At 44.2% G+C, this 18,093-nt stretch overlaps 2 protein-coding genes across 8 annotated transcripts in view; one reads left to right on the top strand and one right to left on the bottom strand.

Moving 5' to 3' along the window:
* The window catches only part of LOC109871402 (protein mono-ADP-ribosyltransferase PARP14), a 32,074-nt gene extending 22,057 nt beyond the window's left edge, over positions 1–10,017 (top strand). For all 4 annotated transcript variants that reach the window (XM_020462263.2, XM_031806343.1, XM_020462264.2 and 1 more), the window contains 6 exons: positions 600–776; positions 939–1,121; positions 1,418–2,059; positions 2,262–2,425; positions 7,092–7,266; positions 7,472–10,017. In XM_020462263.2, coding sequence (XP_020317852.1) covers positions 600–776; positions 939–1,121; positions 1,418–2,059; positions 2,262–2,425; positions 7,092–7,266; positions 7,472–7,767 — 1,637 coding nt within the window. In that variant the 3' untranslated portion in view covers positions 7,768–10,017. The remainder of the gene's footprint in view (positions 1–599; positions 777–938; positions 1,122–1,417; positions 2,060–2,261; positions 2,426–7,091; positions 7,267–7,471) is intronic.
* Positions 10,018–10,088: 71 nt separating this feature from the next.
* On the bottom strand, positions 10,089–17,297 carry LOC109870950 (UBX domain-containing protein 4-like). 4 transcript variants are annotated; one of them, XM_020461667.2, is made up of 13 exons: positions 17,081–17,296; positions 16,519–16,621; positions 16,360–16,388; positions 16,009–16,127; positions 15,747–15,912; positions 13,882–14,020; positions 13,752–13,803; positions 13,245–13,394; positions 12,897–13,024; positions 12,657–12,759; positions 11,690–11,821; positions 11,052–11,272; positions 10,089–10,733 (listed from the first exon to the last, which is right to left on the bottom strand). In XM_020461667.2, exons 1-13 carry the CDS (start codon positions 17,160–17,162, stop codon positions 10,595–10,597), a joined length of 1,563 nt encoding a protein of 520 aa, XP_020317256.1. In that variant the 5' UTR covers positions 17,163–17,296; the 3' UTR covers positions 10,089–10,594. The 4 variants fall into 4 exon arrangements, with proteins under 4 accessions (XP_020317256.1, XP_020317255.1, XP_031662205.1 ...); XM_020461666.2 differs by having other exon boundaries at positions 13,245–13,406; positions 17,081–17,295; XM_031806345.1 differs by lacking the exon at positions 16,360–16,388 and having other exon boundaries at positions 16,009–16,102; positions 17,081–17,297.
* Between the last annotated feature and the right edge of the window lie 796 nt (positions 17,298–18,093).

Here is an 18,093-nt window from a genome sequence, read left to right as displayed (position 1 = left end):
TTGCTGCACAACTATTTTCAGGTCTCTTCAGAGATGTTCGATGGGGTTCAAGCCCGGGCTCTGGCTGGGCCCTCAAGGACATTCAGAGACTTGTCCAGAAGTCACTCCCACGTTGTCCTGTTGGAAGGTTGAACCTTCGCCCAGAGTTTTCATCAGAGCAGAGAATATTGTTTCTTATGGTCTGAGTTTTTATAAGTGCCTTTTGGCAAACTCCAAGCGGGCTGTCATGTGCCTTTTACTGAAGAGTGGCTTCCATCTGGCCACTCTACCATAAAGGCCTGATTGGTGGAGTACTGTAGAGATGGTTGTCCTTCTGGAAGGTTCTCCCATCTCCATAGAGGCTGCAGAAATTGTTTGGTACCCTTCCCCAGATCTGTGCCTCAACACAATCCTGCCTCGTAGCTCTACAGACATTTCCTTCGACCTCATGGCTTGGTTTCTGCTCTAGGTTAAAGAGGGGAGAGGCGTTGTGCCGTGAGGTGTTGCTTTATCTGTTGGTTTTTTTAAAGCAGGTTTGTTGTTCATTTGAGCAATATGAGGTGGGACTTCCATGCAATAATGGCAACTTGCTAATCCTTTTTTTTACCTTCTGATCCCAGGGACCCAACCCAGTGATGGTGTTGTCATGACCAAGCCTGGGAATCTCAAGACCAAGCACATCATCCACATGGTGGGACAGACCAAGGAGAAGGAGATCACCAGCTCCATGCTTAAAGCGTTAAAGATGTGTGAAGACGAGAAAATACAATCGGTCTCTTTCCCAGCGCTCGGAACAGGTAGGCATAATAACAATCTAGTATTATTGTTGCAAACCTTGCAGTGACGTGTATTATTTGCTGTCCATGTACTGTATGAAGATATAACAAATAAATACACTGGACACTAAAGACACAAGTGTCTGTTCTAACAGATGTGGTATTGTTTGTGCCCTTGTACAGGTGCTGGTAACTTGGGAGCAGTGCAGGTCGGGAATGCAATGATGGCCGCAATAGCTGATTTACTGATAAGCGTCAGAACTCCGTCAGTTACAGCGATTCACATTGTTATCTTCCAAAACAAGATGATAAAGGACTTTGAGGAGGTTATGAAAAAGTTCAAGAAGGTGATCCCCAAGGCTGCAGGTAGGTGACAGGGTTTTAAGACCAGAGTTGAAGCTGCAACCTTTCACTTAAAGTCCCACAGTAAAGTAAAAATATGTGCCTTTTGTTAAGTCAATCCGGTGGATAAATGAGGTTCTAAGGAGGTGGGAGTGGGACTTTAATCATCAATATACCTTTAAGAATTTGGCTGTATACAGAATTAGATCATGTTTTTTTTCTGCTTCATTAATACAAAACCAAAGCATACAATGTTGTTATTTTTGAAAGTCTTGTAAGGCTCCTCACAGCACTCTTTGTTTTTTAATTCATTCCCATAGCCAAAAAGTCATCAAAAACTGCCAAAACAACCAGACCAACCCAGCCCATCCCTACCAAACCAGCCCTGTTTTTGGCCAGTGCCACAGCAGCCGTGGTCTTCCCCAGTATGGAGGCTGTGGTGTATGGGCCCTCCCCTGCCAGCCTGACCAAGGTGAAGAAACTCCTGGACGAGCTGATCTCTGAGGAGTGCATTAGCCAGGACCTTCTCTCCAGCCACCTGCCCTTGCTCCTGGAGGCGCAGAAGGAGGCCATCGTGGCCCTGAGCCAGAAGAACCAGGTCCATGTGCTGGTGGCGTCCCCAGACAAGATGACCATCTCTGGGAAGAAAGATGACGTTTTCTCCGCCGTCCTCCAGATTAAGGACTATCTGCAGGGGGCAAGGGACAGGGAGAGCCGGGAGGGAGAGGAGAAGAGGCTGAGGGAGACAGTGCGCTGGGAGGCGGGGGAGGGAGAGACCTGGGGAGAGCTGGACTGTAGTCTAAGCTATGATCTGGAGCTGGCCTTCCACAAGAAAGAGAAGCTTTTTAAATATAACCACCAGGGGGAGACATTCACTGTGGACCTGAAGGACATGCAGCAGACTGACAGCAAAGGGACCATCACCAGGGTCAAAAGGAGCCTTGTGGCGGACTCTGAAACAGGTAATGCCTCGGTTTTAATGTTTAGGAAAATGTTTTATATGAAAGTATAGTTTTTAGTTCATACAAATGTATAGTTTTATACAGTGTCCAATACAGAATATTAAGAGAATATTCCTGTCAAACTTCGGTGATAACGCTCCTGATCATGTTTTTACATTGATTGATCTGTTCAATTATTCCCACTGTGCGTCTGTTTTTTCAGCCGTCATTCAGTTCCCACAGAGCTGGACTAGAATGGAGGGTAAGGATCTGGAGATCGTCACACTGGCTTCCAATTCAGCAGAGTACCAGAGAATTGAGAAGGAGTTCATTGCAACCAGCAAGGACCCAAATACTAATACGCAGCCAACCATTCAAATTATCCAGGTAAATTAAATCAAATTTTATTTGTCGCATACACATGGTTAGCAGATGTTAATGCGAGTGTTGCGAAATGCTTGTGCTTCTAGTTCCGACCATGCAGTAATATCTAACAAGTAATCTAACAATTTCACATCAACTACCTTATACACACAAAGGTAAAGGAATGAATAAGAATATGTACATATGAATATATGGACGAGCGATGGCCGAACGTCATAGATGCAGTAGATGGTATAGAGTACAGTGAATACAGTGGGGAGAACAATTATTTGATACAGTGCCGATTTAAAACATTTAAAAAAAAATTGTATTCTTTTATTTTTGCATTTTCCAATTAAGAACATTCAAAACAAAAGTGAAAAGATATTAGACAACGATAGGACAAAGTGACAGTAACAGACGAGCATAACAAAAATAAATAATAATAATTATATAAACAAACATACAATAAGAAAAAATATATTAAAAAATAACGAGACATTGGATCACCTGCCGTAGGCTACATATTATACATTACGTGTGAAACATTATGTGAGGATTATATATAGATTCAATCAATGAGATGTGGGGGGAGATTCTCCATATAGTCAATAAAAGGTTGCCAAATTCTGTAAAATGTCTTTAACTTATTCCTCAAGCAGTAAGTGATTTTCTCCAAAGGGATTCAACTATTAACTTCCGATAGCCACATTGCAACTGGCAGGGAGGAATCCAATTTCCATTTCAAGGCAATACATTTCTTGGCAATCGCTAGCAATATTTCTGTTAGCTTTATAGTATGGCTTTGCCTAAGATTGGTGTTAGTAAAGTTACCCAAGTAGACAGACCTCGGGGTCTAAAGGGAATGCAACCCCGTGAATTGAGGATATATGGTATCGCATACCCCCTGCCAGAAACCGTGTAGTTTTGAACACTGCCAAGTGGAATGGAGGAATGTTCCTTCATCTGAGCCACATCTAAAGATAGGGAGGAGATATCTGGGTTGAACTTGTGCAGTCTAGATGGGGTGATATAGAGCTGATGGAGGAAATTAAACTGGATCAGTCTGTATCTGAGTTCAATGTGGATGTAACACCATCCCTGCATAGGTCACTCCATAGACCCTCATCAAGATCAATACCCAGATCTTTTTCCCATCTAAGTCGGGGTTTATCTACAGTGCCGATTTTGCAGATTTTCCTACTTACAGAGTATGTAGAGGTCTGCAATTTTTATCATAGGTACACTTCAACTGTGAGAGACGGAATCTTAAACAAAAATTCAGAAAATCACATTGTATGATTTTTAAGTAATTAATTTGCATTTTATTGCATGACATAAGTATTTGATACATCAGAAAAGCAGAACTTAATATTTGGTACACAAAACTTTTGTTTGCAATTACAGAGATCATACGTTTCCTGTAGTTCTTGACCAGGTTTGCACACACTGCAGCAGGGATTTTGGCCCACTCCACCATACAGACCTTCTCCAGATCCTTCAGGTTTCGGGGCTGTCGCTGGGCAATACGGACTTTCAGCTCCCTCCAAAGATTTTCTATTGAGTTCAGGTCTGGAGACTGGCTAGGCCACTCCAGGACTTTGAGATGCTTCTTACGGAGCCACTCCTTAGTTGCCCTGGCTGTGTGTTTCGGGTCATTGTCATGCTGGAAGACCCAGCCACAACCCATCTTCAATGCTCTTATTGAGGGAAGGAGGTTGTTGGCCAAGATCTCACGATACATGGCCCCATCCATCCTCCCCTCAATACAGTGCAGTCGTCCTGTCCCCTTTGCAGAAAAGCATCCCCAAAGAATTATGTTTCCACCTCCATGCTTCACGGTTGGGATGGTGTTCTTGGGGTTATACTCATCCTTCTTCTTCCTCCAAACACGGTGAGTGGAGTTTAGACCAAAAAGCTCTATTTTTGTCTCATCAGACCACATGACCTTCTCCCATTCCTCCTCTGGATCATCCAGATGGTCATTGGCAAACTTCAGACGGGCCTGGACATGCACTGGCTTGAGCAGGGGGACCTTGTGTTCGCTGCAGGATTATAATCCATGACGGCATAGTGTGTTACTAATGGTTTTCTTTGAGACTGTGGTCCCAGCTCTCTTCAGGTCATTGACCAGGTCCTGCCGTGTAGTTCTGGACTGATCCCTCACCTTCCTCATGATCATTGATGCCCCATGAGGTGAGATCTTGCATGGAGCCCCAGAACGAGGGTGATTGACCGTCATCTTGTTCTTCTTCCATTTTCTAATAATTGCGCAGGTCTGTGAGAGCCAGAATTCTTACTGGTTGGTAGGTGATCAAATACTTATGTCATGCAATAAAATGCAAATTATTTACTTAAAAATCATACAATGTGATTTTCGTTTTAGATTCAGTCTCTCACAGTTGAAGTGTACCTATGATAAAAATTACAGACCTCTACATGCTTTGTAAGTAGGAAAACCTGCAAAATCGGCAGTGTATCAAATACTTGTTCTCCCCACTGTACATATGAGATGAGTAATGTAGGGTATGTAAACATTATATAAAGTGGCATTGTTTAAAGTGACTAGTGATGCATTTATTACATCCACATTTTTATTATTAAAGTGGCTAGAGATGTGAGACAGTATGTTGGCAGCAGCCACTCAATGTTAGTGATGACTGGTTAACAGTCTGATGGCCTTGAGATAGAGAGTTGAGTCAGTATGTTGGCAGCAGCCACTCAATGTTAGTGATGGCTGTTTAACAGTCTGATGGCCTTGAGATAGAGAGTTGAGTCAGTATGTTGGCAGCAGCCACTCAATGTTAGTGATGGCTGTTTAACAGTCTGATGGCCTTGAGATAGAAGCTCTTTTTCAGTCTCTCGGTCCCAGCTTTGATGCACCTGTACTGACCTTGCCTTCTGGATGATAGCAGGGTGAACAGGCAGTGGCTCGGTGGTTGTTGTCCTTGATGATCTTTATGGCCTTCCTTTGACATCGGGTGGTGTAGGTGTCCTGGAAGGCAGGTAGTTTGCCCCCGGTGATGCGTTGTGCAGACCTCACTACCCTCTGGAGAGCCTTACGGTTGTGGGCGGAGCAGACCTCACTACCCTCTGGAGAGCCTTACGGTTGTGGGCGGAGCAGACCTCACTACCCTCTGGAGAGCCTTGCGGTTGTGGGCGGAGCAGACCTCACTACCCTCTGGAGAGCCTTACGGTTGTGGGCGGAGCAGTTGCCGTACCCGGCGGTGATACAGCCCGACAGGATGCTCTCGATTGTGCACCTGTAAAAGTTTGAGAGTGCTTTTGGTGACAAGCCAAATTTCTTCAGCCTCCGGAGGTTGAAGAGGCGCTGTTGTGCCTCTTCACCACGCTGTCTGTGTACGCCGAGGAACTTTAAACTTTCCACCTTCTCCACTACTGTCCCATCGATGTGGATAGGGGGATGCTCCCTCTGCTGTTTCCTGAAGTCCACGATCATCTCCTTTGTTTTGTTGACATTGAGTGTGAGGTTATTTTCCTGACACCACACTCCGAGGGCCCTCGCCTCCTCCCTGTAGGCCATCTCATCGTTGTTGGTATTCAAGCCTACCACTGTAGTGTCCTCTGCAAACATGATGATTGAGTTGGAGGTGTGCATGGCCACGCAGTCATGGGTGACCAGGGAGTACAGGAGAGGGCTGAGAACGCACCCTTGTGGGGCCCCAGTATTGAGGATGAGCTGGGTGGAGATGTTGTTTCCTACCCTCACCACCTGGGGGCGGCCCGTCAGGAAGTCCAGGGCCCAGTTGTGCAAGGCGAGGTCGAGACCCAGGGTCTCGAGCTTAATGATGAGTTTGGAGGGTACTATGGTGTTGAATGCTGAGCTGTTATCGATGAACAGCATTCTTATATATGTATTCCTCTTGTCCAGATGGGATAGGGCAGTGTGATTGTGATTGCATCGTCTGTGGACCTATTGGGACGTAAGCAAATTGGAGTGGGTCTAGAGTGTCAGGTAGGGTGGAGGTGATATGATCCTTGACTAGTCTCTCAAAGCACTTCATGATGACGGAGGTGAGTGCTACTGGGCGATAGTCATTTCGCTCAGTTACCTTAGCTGTCTTGGGAACTGGAACAATGGTGGCCCTCTTGAAGCATGTGGGCACAGCAGACTGGGATAAGGATAGATTGAATATGTCCGTAAACACACCAGCCAGCTGGTCTGCGCATGCTCTGAGGACGCAGCTAGGGATGCCGTCTGGGCCGGCAGCCTTGCGAGGGTTAACACATTTAAATGCTCTACTCACGTTGGCTGCAGTGAAGGAGAGCCCGCAGGTTTTGGTAGCGGGCCGTGTCGTTGGCACTGTATTGTCCTCAAAACGAGCAAAGATGTTGTTTAGTTTGTCTGGGAGCAGGACATCGTGGTCCGCGATGGGGCTGGTTTTCTTTTTGTAGTCCGTGATTGACTGTAAAACCCTGCCACATACCTTTTGTGTCTGAGCCGTTGAATTGCGACTCTACTTTGTCTCTATACTGACGCTTAGCTTGTTTGATTGCCTTGCGGAGGGAATAGCTACACTGTTTGTATTCGGTCATGTTTCCGGTCGCCTAGCCCTGATTAAAAGCACTGGTTTGCGCTTTCAGTGAGGTGTTACTGCTGTGATATGTAGATTACATATATAACTAGAAGAAAAATGTTGGTTTCTCTATTATCACTGACCACTGACAGATCCAGAGGATTCAGAGCAAAGACCAGTGGCAGAGGTACGCAGTGAAAAAACAGGCGATGGATAAGAAGTATCCCAAAAACAAGAACGAGCTGAACCTTTACCACGGAACAACCAAAGACATCTGTCAGAAAATCAACACCTGTGGTTTCAACAGGAGCTTCTGTGGGAGAAACGGTACGGAACAATCTATAGCCTCGTTACTGCCCTCTTCAGGTAGATACTGACAGTGCTCTTAGGAGGAGCTTAATCAAAGATTTAGCAAACAATTTAAAGTTCTTATCACAGCAAAAACAGTCTTGTGGTTTGACTAGATTCCTGAAGATGAAGCCCTCCATTTTCATTCAGTGTTTAATTAACATTGAGTCTGTTTTCCTTTTAGCTACTGCATACGGCGACGGGACTTACTTTGCCAAAGAGATGTGGTACTCGTGCCACGATGCATACTCCAAACCAGATGCCAGTGGGCTGAAGTACATGTACCGTGCCAGGGCACTGGTGGGTTCACCCTGCCTGGGGGTGCATGGCATGAAGGAGCCTATCCCCCTGAACCCCGCTGACCTCCGCCAGGGGCTACATGACTGTGCCGTCAATGATCTGCAGAATCCATTTATCTATGTGGTGTTCTGTGATGCAGGTGCCTATCCAGACTACCTCATCAGCTTCAAGACCATCTGAGAGATGGGAATATTATTTTAAGGGCTTGTCAAGTACTTAGGAGGCAAGTAGACCTTTATGCCTTAAAGTGGAGTATTGATATTTTCTTAGGTATGAGGCTCTTTAACCAGGTCGAAGCTGTGCACATGCAGCAGCTACTCTACATCCACATAACACGTACAAATACATGACAAAGTACAGAGAACATAAGATATTAAAATAAGTTATAGTTGAAGTCGTTAGTTTACATACACCTTAGCCAAATACGTTTTTCACAATTCCTGACATTTAATTCTAGTAAACATTCTGTGTCTTAGGACAGTTAGGATCACCCCTTTATTTTAAGAATGTGAAATGTCAGAATAATAGTTGAGAATTATTTATTTCAGCTTCTATTTCTTTCATCACATTCCCAGGGGGTCAGAAGTTTACATACACTCAATTAGTATTCTGTAGCATAGCCTTTAAATTGCTTAACTTGGGTCAAACGTTTCGGGTAGCCTTCCACAAGCTTCCCACAATAAGTTGGGTGAATTTTGGCCCATTCCTCCTAACAGAGCTGGTGTAACTGAGTCAGGTTTGTAGGCCTCCTTGCTTTCTATGGGATTGAGATCAGGGCTTTGTGATGGCCACTAAAGCCATTTTGCACAACTTCGGAAGTATGTTTGGGGTCATTGTCCATTTGGAAGACCCATTTGCGACCAAACTTTAACTTCCAGACTGATGTCTTGAGATGTTGCTTCAATATATCTCCATGATTTTCATTCGCCATGATGTCATCTATTTTGTGAAGTGTACCAGTCCCTTCTGCAGCAAAGCACCCCCACAAGATAATGCTTCACGGGTTGGGATGGTGTTCTTCGGCTTGCAAGCCTCCCCCTTTTTCCTCCAAACATGACGATGGACATTATGGCCAAACAGTTCTATTTTTATTTCATTAAACAAGAGGACATTTCTCCCAAAAATATCTTTGTCCCCATGTGCAGTTGCAAACCGTAGTCTGGCTTTTATGGCGGTTTTGAAGCAGTGGCTTCTTCCTTGCTGAGTAGCCTTTCAGGTTATGTCAATATAGGATTCGTTTTACTGTGGATATAGATACTTTTGTACCTGTTTCCTCCAGCATCTTCACAACATCCTTTGCTGTTGTTCTGGGATTGATTTGCACAAGTACTTTCATTTCTAGGAGACAGAACTTGAGCAGTATGACGGCTGCGTGGTCCCATGGTGTTGATACAGATGAACGTGGTACCTTCAGGATGAACCAGACCTGTGGAGGTCTAAAAAACAAAAAACAATTTGGAGGTCTTGGTGGATTTCTTCTGATTTTCCCGTGATGTCAAGCAAAGAGGCACTGAGTTTGAAGGTAGGCCTTGAAATACATCCACAGGTACACCTCCAATTGACTCAAATTATGTAAATGAGCCTATGAGAAGCTTCTTAAGCCATGACTGAATTTTCCAAGCTGTTTAAAGGCAGTCAATTTAGTGTATGTAAACTTCTGACCCACTGGAATTGTGAAATAATCTGTAAACAATTGTTGGGACAATTGTGTCATGAAAAAAGTAGATGTCCTAACCGTCTTGCCAAAACTATAGTTTAACAAGAAATGTGGAGTGGTTGAAAAATGAGTTTAAGACTCCAACTGTATATATAGAAAAGACAGACAACAAAAATACTTCTTATATACAGTTGTATACAGCCTCAATGGTTGTTTTTGAAATTATCATGACAATGTTAGCTGGGTCGTTCCACCAATTCAGTGCCTTTTGAGAAGTGTAACTTCACCTAATTTTAACATGATCATAAGAGCACATGCATGTTCAAGAAAAGTTGTTTTCCCCATTTCAAGGGGTTAAATAAAATACTATAGTAATCTTAAATCAGCCATGAAAATAGAAGCTTGTTGTGTGCAACGGAGGGGCAATTGAATGCAAGCTTACATTTTGTATAACATTTCTAGCCAGTCTATGGGGAACAGGGTTGATGTGTATTGCTCGACCTACTCAGTTTTCTACCACAAAACACTAGCAAATGAACAGTAGAACCAGCTCACCTGCTTTTACACTGATTTGACTGTTTATTTTCTAAATAAATAGTTTGACCATATTAAAACAAGAGTTCACATAATGAATAACTTAATTAGGGACAGATGTAAATTAATCAGTATCCTGTGCTATATATATATATATTATAAAGTACTGCTGCGAAAGCAAGAATCTCAAATCAATTGTATTTTGCACATCTGTAATCAATAAAGATCTGATTGAGTCACTGATGTTATTCACAAATCAAGCCTTACCATATCATCTAATGAGCTTAACAGAATTATAGAGCCAGCCAAATGATTGTTTATTGGAAAACAGTTTTATTCCCATAGTTAAATGAGAGCAGTACAGTGGTTTCCCATGTTCAACTAGTAGTAGAAACACATTCTACTGCCGAGGGAGGTAGTCTATACCAAGGGGTCACGCCTTGGTTAAATACTGCTACACACACAGGCCTCATTTTATTTGGTTATTGAATGTTAAATGTTAAAATAAACACGAAAGTTCTCATCTAGACAAGGCCATCAATCAACACCTGTCTCAGCCCTTCATCATACAGCAGACATGTCAGGATACTGACGGCCCCCCCCGGCTGGTTGTATTCTGTAAGAGGCTGAATGAATCAAGTAACTGTTTCAACACAAAGGGGGTCTTCTCTGTTCAAGCCCAACGGTCAGGAGGTAAACTTGATTACATCTACCCATGCAGGGGAGGAGCAGAGTACAGGCTTAGACAAGAAACATAAAACAAACAGCCCTAATATTAGCAGGAGGGAAGGAAGGGGGGGAGACAGTGTTATTGCACTACATCTGCTGGGTAGAGTTGCCGTTCCAAGTGTTATTTTCATCCTCACTGTCCTGGTGATTCCGTAGCCTGTGGATTTTACCGTCTCGTTTGAAGTCTACTGGTTGCTTCTCCAGTGTGCGTTTGCGAAGGGTTTCTCTGAAAAAGTTAAAATGGATGTGAAACAAACCAATTAGGCTTTATAACACCTAATCTTACACAACCACACTATTCAATCAAACCCCTAGATTCATTCTCAGAATTCATTGCCCTCTGGCTACAACAACAATGCATGTTTCTGTTATGAAACCTGATAATGATTAACCCCCGACGAGTGTAACCATTCAATTTCAATGTAATTGTACATTGTTACAATCTTGTCAACTGAACTCCTAACCATAATGTACCATCACAACAATCTCAGCTACTCCTAAACATAGGAGTGTATATCGAAGAGCCTGCTGGATGGGGCCTCACCTCTTCGGTTCAGCAGATGAGGAGGAGGAACCAGAGCCCGAGTTAGTGTTGGGCTGCTGGGCTGGGCCTCTAGTGCCTGCTGCTCCGGGGGTGGCGGGGCTGGTGAAGAGGAAGCCGCTCAGGAACCTCCACACAGCCAGCAGGGGGTAGAGGATGGTACCCAACACAGCCCAGAAACCCCCTCCAGACTGCACCACCGTGTTATTGGGCCGTCCTGTTTGCTGGAAGCAGTTAGGAATAATATAAACACATTATACTCAGTGCAAAAAGTCCCGAAAACAAACATGGGAAACAAGACCAATGCAGTTTAGCTTCCGTCCCTCTCCTCGCCCCTACCTGGGCTTGGACCAGGGACCCACTGCACACAACAACTGACACCCACGAAGCATCGTTACTCATCGCACCACAAAAGCCACAGCCCTTGCAGAGCAAGGGGAACAACTACTTCAGGTCTCAGAGCAAGTGACGTCACCTGATTGAAACGCTATTAGCGCGCACCACCGCTAACTAGCTAGCCATTTCACATCGGTTACACATGCATGTACAAGGACTAAATCTAACTGCCTCCACTGTCTTGTTGTGAATTCACAAATGACAAAGTGGAAAATGGGAGTTGTATTTGGTTTCCAGTCACTCACAGGCAGCAGGACTATGGAGGCACCGGGAGCCAGCTCCAACTCCAGTAGAGTCTTACCCAGGTCGTCAGCCGTAAACTCCCTGCGAGGGAACATAGTCGCCAGGGAGAAGTTGCCATAGCGATTTCCCACTTCCTGAAAGGAGAAATACAAACTCTTTAGTGACAGCCGGCATTATTTTTATTTATTTTTATTTAACCTTTATTTAACCAGGTAGGCTAGTTGAGAACACCTTTATTTAACCAGGTAGGCTAGTTGAGAACACCTTTATTTAACCAGGTAGGCTAGTTGAGAACACCTTTATTTAACCAGGTAGGCTAGTTGAGAACACCTTTATTTAACCAGGTAGGCTAGTTGAGAACACCTTTATTTAACCAGGTAGGCTAGTTGAGAACACCTTTATTTAACCAGGTAGGCTAGTTGAGAACACCTTTATTTAACCAGGTAGGCTAGTTGAGAACACCTTTATTTAACCAGGTAGACTAGTTGAGAACACCTTTATTTAACCAGGTAGGCTAGTTGAGAACACCTTTATTTAACCAGGTAGGCTAGTTGAGAACAAGTTCTCATTTGCAACTGCGACCTGGCCAAGATAAAGCATAGCAGTGTGAGCAGACAACAAAGAGTTACACATGGAGTAAACAATTAACAAGTCAATAACACAGTAGAAAACAAAGGGGAGTCTATATACAATGTGTGCAAAAGGCATGAGGTAGGCAAATAATTACAATTTTGCAGATTAACACTGGAGTGATGAATGATCAGATGGTCATGTACAGGTAGAGATATTGGTGTGCAAAAGAGCAGAAAAGTAAATAAATAAAAACAGTATGGGGATGAGGTAGGTGATGAGGTAGGTGAAGAAGGGTGGGCTATTTACCAATTATGATATTTAATATCATATTCCACCAGAGAGAATGAACATGTTCTTAATGTTTACTTGTCTAACTTGAGTTGGAAAAAGTCTTACATTGACAGCAAACTGCCGAGCCTCATTCAGTCTGGCCTCTGAGGAGAACTGCCTGGTGAAGAAAGAACCATCTGGGAGACGGAACTGTATTCTTGCTATGGCGCTGGAGGAAAATAACTTTTTTTTAATGTTAATCTATGATTACATTAGTGGTGACATAGAACTTCATGGGTGTAAAAAAATAATAATAATGTTTAAAGTGAATCTACATTTTCTCCTGTGACTAAAGTAGCTCCATACCTCCTCTCCCTGTGTACGATCTCCTTCTTGGCTTCCGCCTCTGCTTGTCTGGCCTGCAGTGCTGCCAGCCGGGCTGCCTCCACCTCCTCCTGGTTATTGGCATAGCGGGCAGCTCTGTCAGCACGGTCCTGTGGGACAAACTTGCATCAGCCAGCCTCTATACTCATTCCACACCACCACAACAAACATTGTCTATTTCATCACAAGACCCTGTAGTGTTCACTCAGGCCACTAGAGGGAGTTATGAGTAAAAGTTTAATTAGAGAAGCCCAACAAGGGATTATTATTTTAGTTCAAAGTCTTTTGGGTTTTGAAGCTGAGGGGTGAGAGTTTGATGCATTTGTTTACCAAGGCGATCTGTGCTTTGACACGCTCCCTGGCAGCCTTCTCCTCTGCCTTCTCTCTGCTCCTCTCATCCATAATGCGCTTGGTCTTCTCATCCTCGTTTTTCCTCTTGAAGTCCAGCATCTCCTTCCCTATCTTCCTTCTCTCCATCTCCTTTATTTCACCCTGACCATCATCACACAGAAATAGATACAGGCGCACACAAGTATCAATAGGCCATCCATACTATGTATACACATTTAGATTAGCTAAAATGTACATTATATAGTAATAAAAGAGCAGTATGGGCCACCGGCGAGGTGTCAGTAGTGCGGTGTCAGTAGGGGACACCGGCGAGGTGTCAGTATGGGAGGTGTCAGTAGGGGACACCAGCGAGGTGTCAGTAGGGGACACCAGCGAGGTGTCAGTAGGGGAGGTGTCAGCAGGGGACACCAGCGAGGTGTCAGTAGGGGAGGTGTCAGTAGGGGACACCAGCGAGGTGTCAGTAGGGGAGGTGTCAGTATTCTTTACCTCCTCCTCTTTCTTTTTCTGATCCCGTCTCTCCTCCAGTTTCTTTGTTAACCTACAGAAGGGAAAGTTTCAGAAGACAAAGCATATTTCAACCCTCCATCCCTGTTCCTCCGTTGTGTGTCGTTCCTACCTCTCCACCTTAGCATCAAGGACCCTGTCAGGCTGAGAGCTGGTTGATGCGTCGTCTGACGATGAGCTCCCGTCTTCCCCGGGGGTGACGACCACTGAGGCTGATGCTCCGCCTTCCTCTGCTGGCCTGGACAGGGATTCTGAGCAGAACCACAAGCGGATTACAGAAATCATTATCAGTGTGTTTCTCAATATGCATACTGCCGTGCTCCATGCTCCGCGTGCATTCCTCGACAACGTTCTCTCGAGTATGGTTCTTGTGAGGACGAGTGTGGAGAAATATATATTTATTTTTTTACATGGTTGTTTCATATTTCTGTGCATACTTTCAGTTGAAGCTTGCATTGATGCATACTTCAAAATATGTACAAACGGAGTATGCATTCAAGAAGTGCCCTCCGTGCTCCGTTTTGCATACTTTGATTTGGATCCATACATTTTGAGAAACACCAAGTGTATCAATTAACAGCAATCATGTCAGTGTCTCTATTTAAGTCTACACATTGTTGTTCATATCAACAGGACACTATATACAAAGGTATGGGGACACCCCTTCAAATGAGTGGATTCAGCTATTTCAGCCACACCCCATGCTGACAGGTGTATAGAATCGAGAACACAGCCATGCCATCTCCATAGACAAACATTGGCAGTAGAATGGTCTTACTGAAGAGCTCAGTGACTTTCAACATGGCACGGTCATAGGAGGCCACCTTCCAACAAGTCAGTTCATCAAATTTCTGCCCTGCTAGAGCTGCCCCGGTCAACTCTAAGTGGTGTTATTATGAAGTAGAAACGTCTAGGAGCAACAACAGCTCAGACGCGAAGTGGTAGGCCACACAAGCTCACAGAACGGGACCACCGAGTGCTGAAGCGCGTAGCATGTAAAAATCATCTGTCCTCAGTTGCAACACTCACTACCAAGTTCCAACTGCCTCTGGAAGCAACGTCAGCACAAGTCTTCCTCAGGAGCTTCATGAAATGGGTTTCCATGGCCAAGCAGCTGAACAGAAGCCTAAGATCATCATGTGCAATGCCAAGCCTCAGCTGGAGTGGTGTAAAACTCACCGCCATTGGACTCTGGAGCAGTGAAAACGCTTTCTCTTGAGTGATGAATCACGTTTCATCATCTGGCAGTCCGACAGAAGAATCTGGGTTTGGCGGATGCCAGGAGAACGCTACCTTCCCCAATGCATAGTGCCAACTGTAAAGTTTGGTGGAGGAGGAATAATGGTCTGCGGCTGACTTTCATGGTTCGGGCCACGCCCCTTAGTTCCAGTGAAGTGGGATCATAGGCTACAGCATACTATGATATTATAGAGAATTCTGTGCTTCCAACTTTTTGGCAAGAGTTTGGGGGAAGGCCCTTTCCTGTTTCAGCATGACAATGTCCCCTGCACAAAGCGAGGTCCATACAGCAATGGTTTGTCGAGATCGGTGTGGAAGAACTTGACTGGCCTGCAGAGGCCTGACCTCAACCCCATCAAAAACCTTCGGTATGAATTGTTACACCGACTGCGAGGCAGTCTTAATCGCCCAACATCAGTACCCGACCTCACGAATACTTGTGGCTGAATGGAAGCTAGTCCCTCCAGCAATGTTCCATCATATAGTGGAAGAGTGGAGGCTGTTAGAGCAGCAAAGGGGGGCCCAACTCCATATTAATACCCATGATTATGGAATGAGATGTTCGGCGAGCAGCTGTCCTCATAATTTTTGTCATGTAGCATATCTAGTAACACACACCGAACTACATTTCTGTATAGCGGACCTGCTCGTATTTTGTTGCATTGTTATGCAGCAAAACTCCTGTGGTGAACCATCATTAATCAGCATCGTCCACAGTGGTCTGACACACAAACATACCTTTAGATGTGGCTGGCGCTGCAGGTGGTGCGTGGCTGGGCTGGAGCTCCAGTGGGGGTGAGGGGGGCTGTGCTGGGGCTGGCTCTGAGGCTACCACGGCTGGTGGGCAAGCCTCCACGGGAGTCCCTGCTTCCGTTCCCTCGCTTGCTATCTGCTGGGCGTGCATCTGTTAAGGCACAAGAGATGCATGTTCAGTGTGACACCCTCAGCGCTCTTGAAAACAAGTTACTGTTATTGTTTGTCTTTTCGATTTAAGGCTTACCTGTTTGACTTTGTCGATCCTTTTCATGAGTTCCTCTGCAGAGACACTCCCGGCAACAACTTCCAGGGGGATTCCATTCTCTCCAATAAAGAAACTGGATGGGATGCACACCACCGGGTCTTCAAGGGGAAATTAAGGGCAAACCAAAGTGCACAACATAATAATAACAACAACAACAAAAGGGATTGGACTTGATTACATAGTCTAGAATATGTCTGAAAGAATATGGTTGGTGAATAATCACAGGTATTAGAAGAGATGGAACATCTTCTACACAAAATTATGACTGAGGGATCAGAAACAATAGTCCTAATATAGGGGTAATAAAAACCCTTTGGAGGAGAAGGATACAGATTTGAGAGAACTGAGAGCATGTCTCGCTGGCAGAAAAAAAAACATTAAACACAAGACATAACATTTATGTTAGTATTACTAACGTCATTTGAAAAATAAGTTAAGGAAGCAGTGTGTATCATATCCACACAAGTGTAGGATTGCATTATAGGCTACCTCTTGGCATCCACCTTGATTGCGACACAGCAGTTATGGGAGACCTCGGCCACTCCGTCGTCCTCCCAACTGGACATCATTTGTGCTGACACCTCATCGTCGCCTGGTAGAAGACAAGAATGTCAGAAGTGGTGAATTATTCGCTTCACACGCACTATGCGTATGTTGGTGGTGACAGTCGCTGGTTCTACTGAAATTAGGCAAGGAACGAACGGTGAATAATGACAAAGGCCACCTATGTTTCTGTTGTATGTAACGTTAAAAAAAAAGCTAGCCAGACATACTGGTTGTCATTAGCGGCTAGAACTAACCAGTTAGCTAACAATTAACTAAACTAGCTAAATCGTATTATTTAACGTTAGCTGATATTTGACAGCTGTCATTCCTTTCCGTTTCGACCCGTTGGCTAACGTTTTGTCATGTTGTTGATATTCATAGCTAGTTTACTGACAATGACAGCTCGTTTGGGCTCAGTGTTCTAGCTACATTAGCGAATCATTCAACTCAACTGGTTTGCTAGCAAATCTGCGCTGGCTAGCTACCGTAATCTACAAAACAATACCTGTTATTACGACGACGAAGATGGAGCTCTGTTCTTTGGCTGAGATGATGGCTGCTGGAATAGAGCCTTCAAACCAAAGCATTTTAATAAAATGTGTTGGCTTTTTCTGTTTTGTAATGCTGTCCAGTCGTTTCTATTCTGAAAGTATTGGAAACTGTGCTATAACGTTCAATCTCATCGCTGAACTAAATTAGCATGATGGGTGTAGTAGTCCGTAGGCACTAACGCTTCCTTATGGGACTTGTAGTCCACACAATTATGTCAACCGATTAACAGCAGATAGCGCTGTGGTACTGATTAAATATTTGTTGCCGATTACTAGAAAAGAGTTGTGAATGTGATTAACGAGGCCCTCTGAAAAAACAACGGGTGTGGTAACTAAGAAAGCATAATAAATATATGTGATGAGTTATGAGAACTAGAACATTGCATTTGATTAACGGGGTAATACATCAGCCTCCACTACATTACTTTGTATTGCCAAATTCAAATATAATCTCTAGCCTCAAGGGTTGAAATACTATTTGTATTCTAGCCCTTTATGGAAGTAGTTTTATTTCACAAGGCAAATAGCCACGTCTATCTTAGCATGTCAAACATCCCAGTGCTTTTTATATAGATTATTTCCCCTCACTCTAATAGTACTAACTAGAGCCCCGATAGCGATCCAATGCAGTCGGAGAGTATTTAGACCCCTGGACTTTTTCCATTTATTTATTTTACAGCCCTATTCTAAAATCCTCAATCTACACACGATACCCCTTCATGACAACACGAAAACAGTTTTTGTAGAGCGGCCAGACAGAAGCCACTCCTCAGTAAAAGGCACGGCAGCCGGCTTGGAGTGACTCAGACCATTATTTTTTATTTACCTTTATTTAACCAGGTAGGCAAGTTGAGAACAAGTTCTCATTTACAATTGCGACCTGGCCAAGATAAAGCAAAGCAGTTCGACAGATAAAACGACACAGAGTTACACATGGAGTAAAAACAAACATACAGTCAATAATGCA

Source organism: Oncorhynchus kisutch, linkage group LG26 (genome assembly GCF_002021735.2).
Source record: "Oncorhynchus kisutch isolate 150728-3 linkage group LG26, Okis_V2, whole genome shotgun sequence".
NCBI classification, from domain to species: Eukaryota; Metazoa; Chordata; class Actinopteri; order Salmoniformes; family Salmonidae; genus Oncorhynchus; species Oncorhynchus kisutch.
This window is presented reverse-complemented; position numbering and strand designations above follow the sequence as displayed.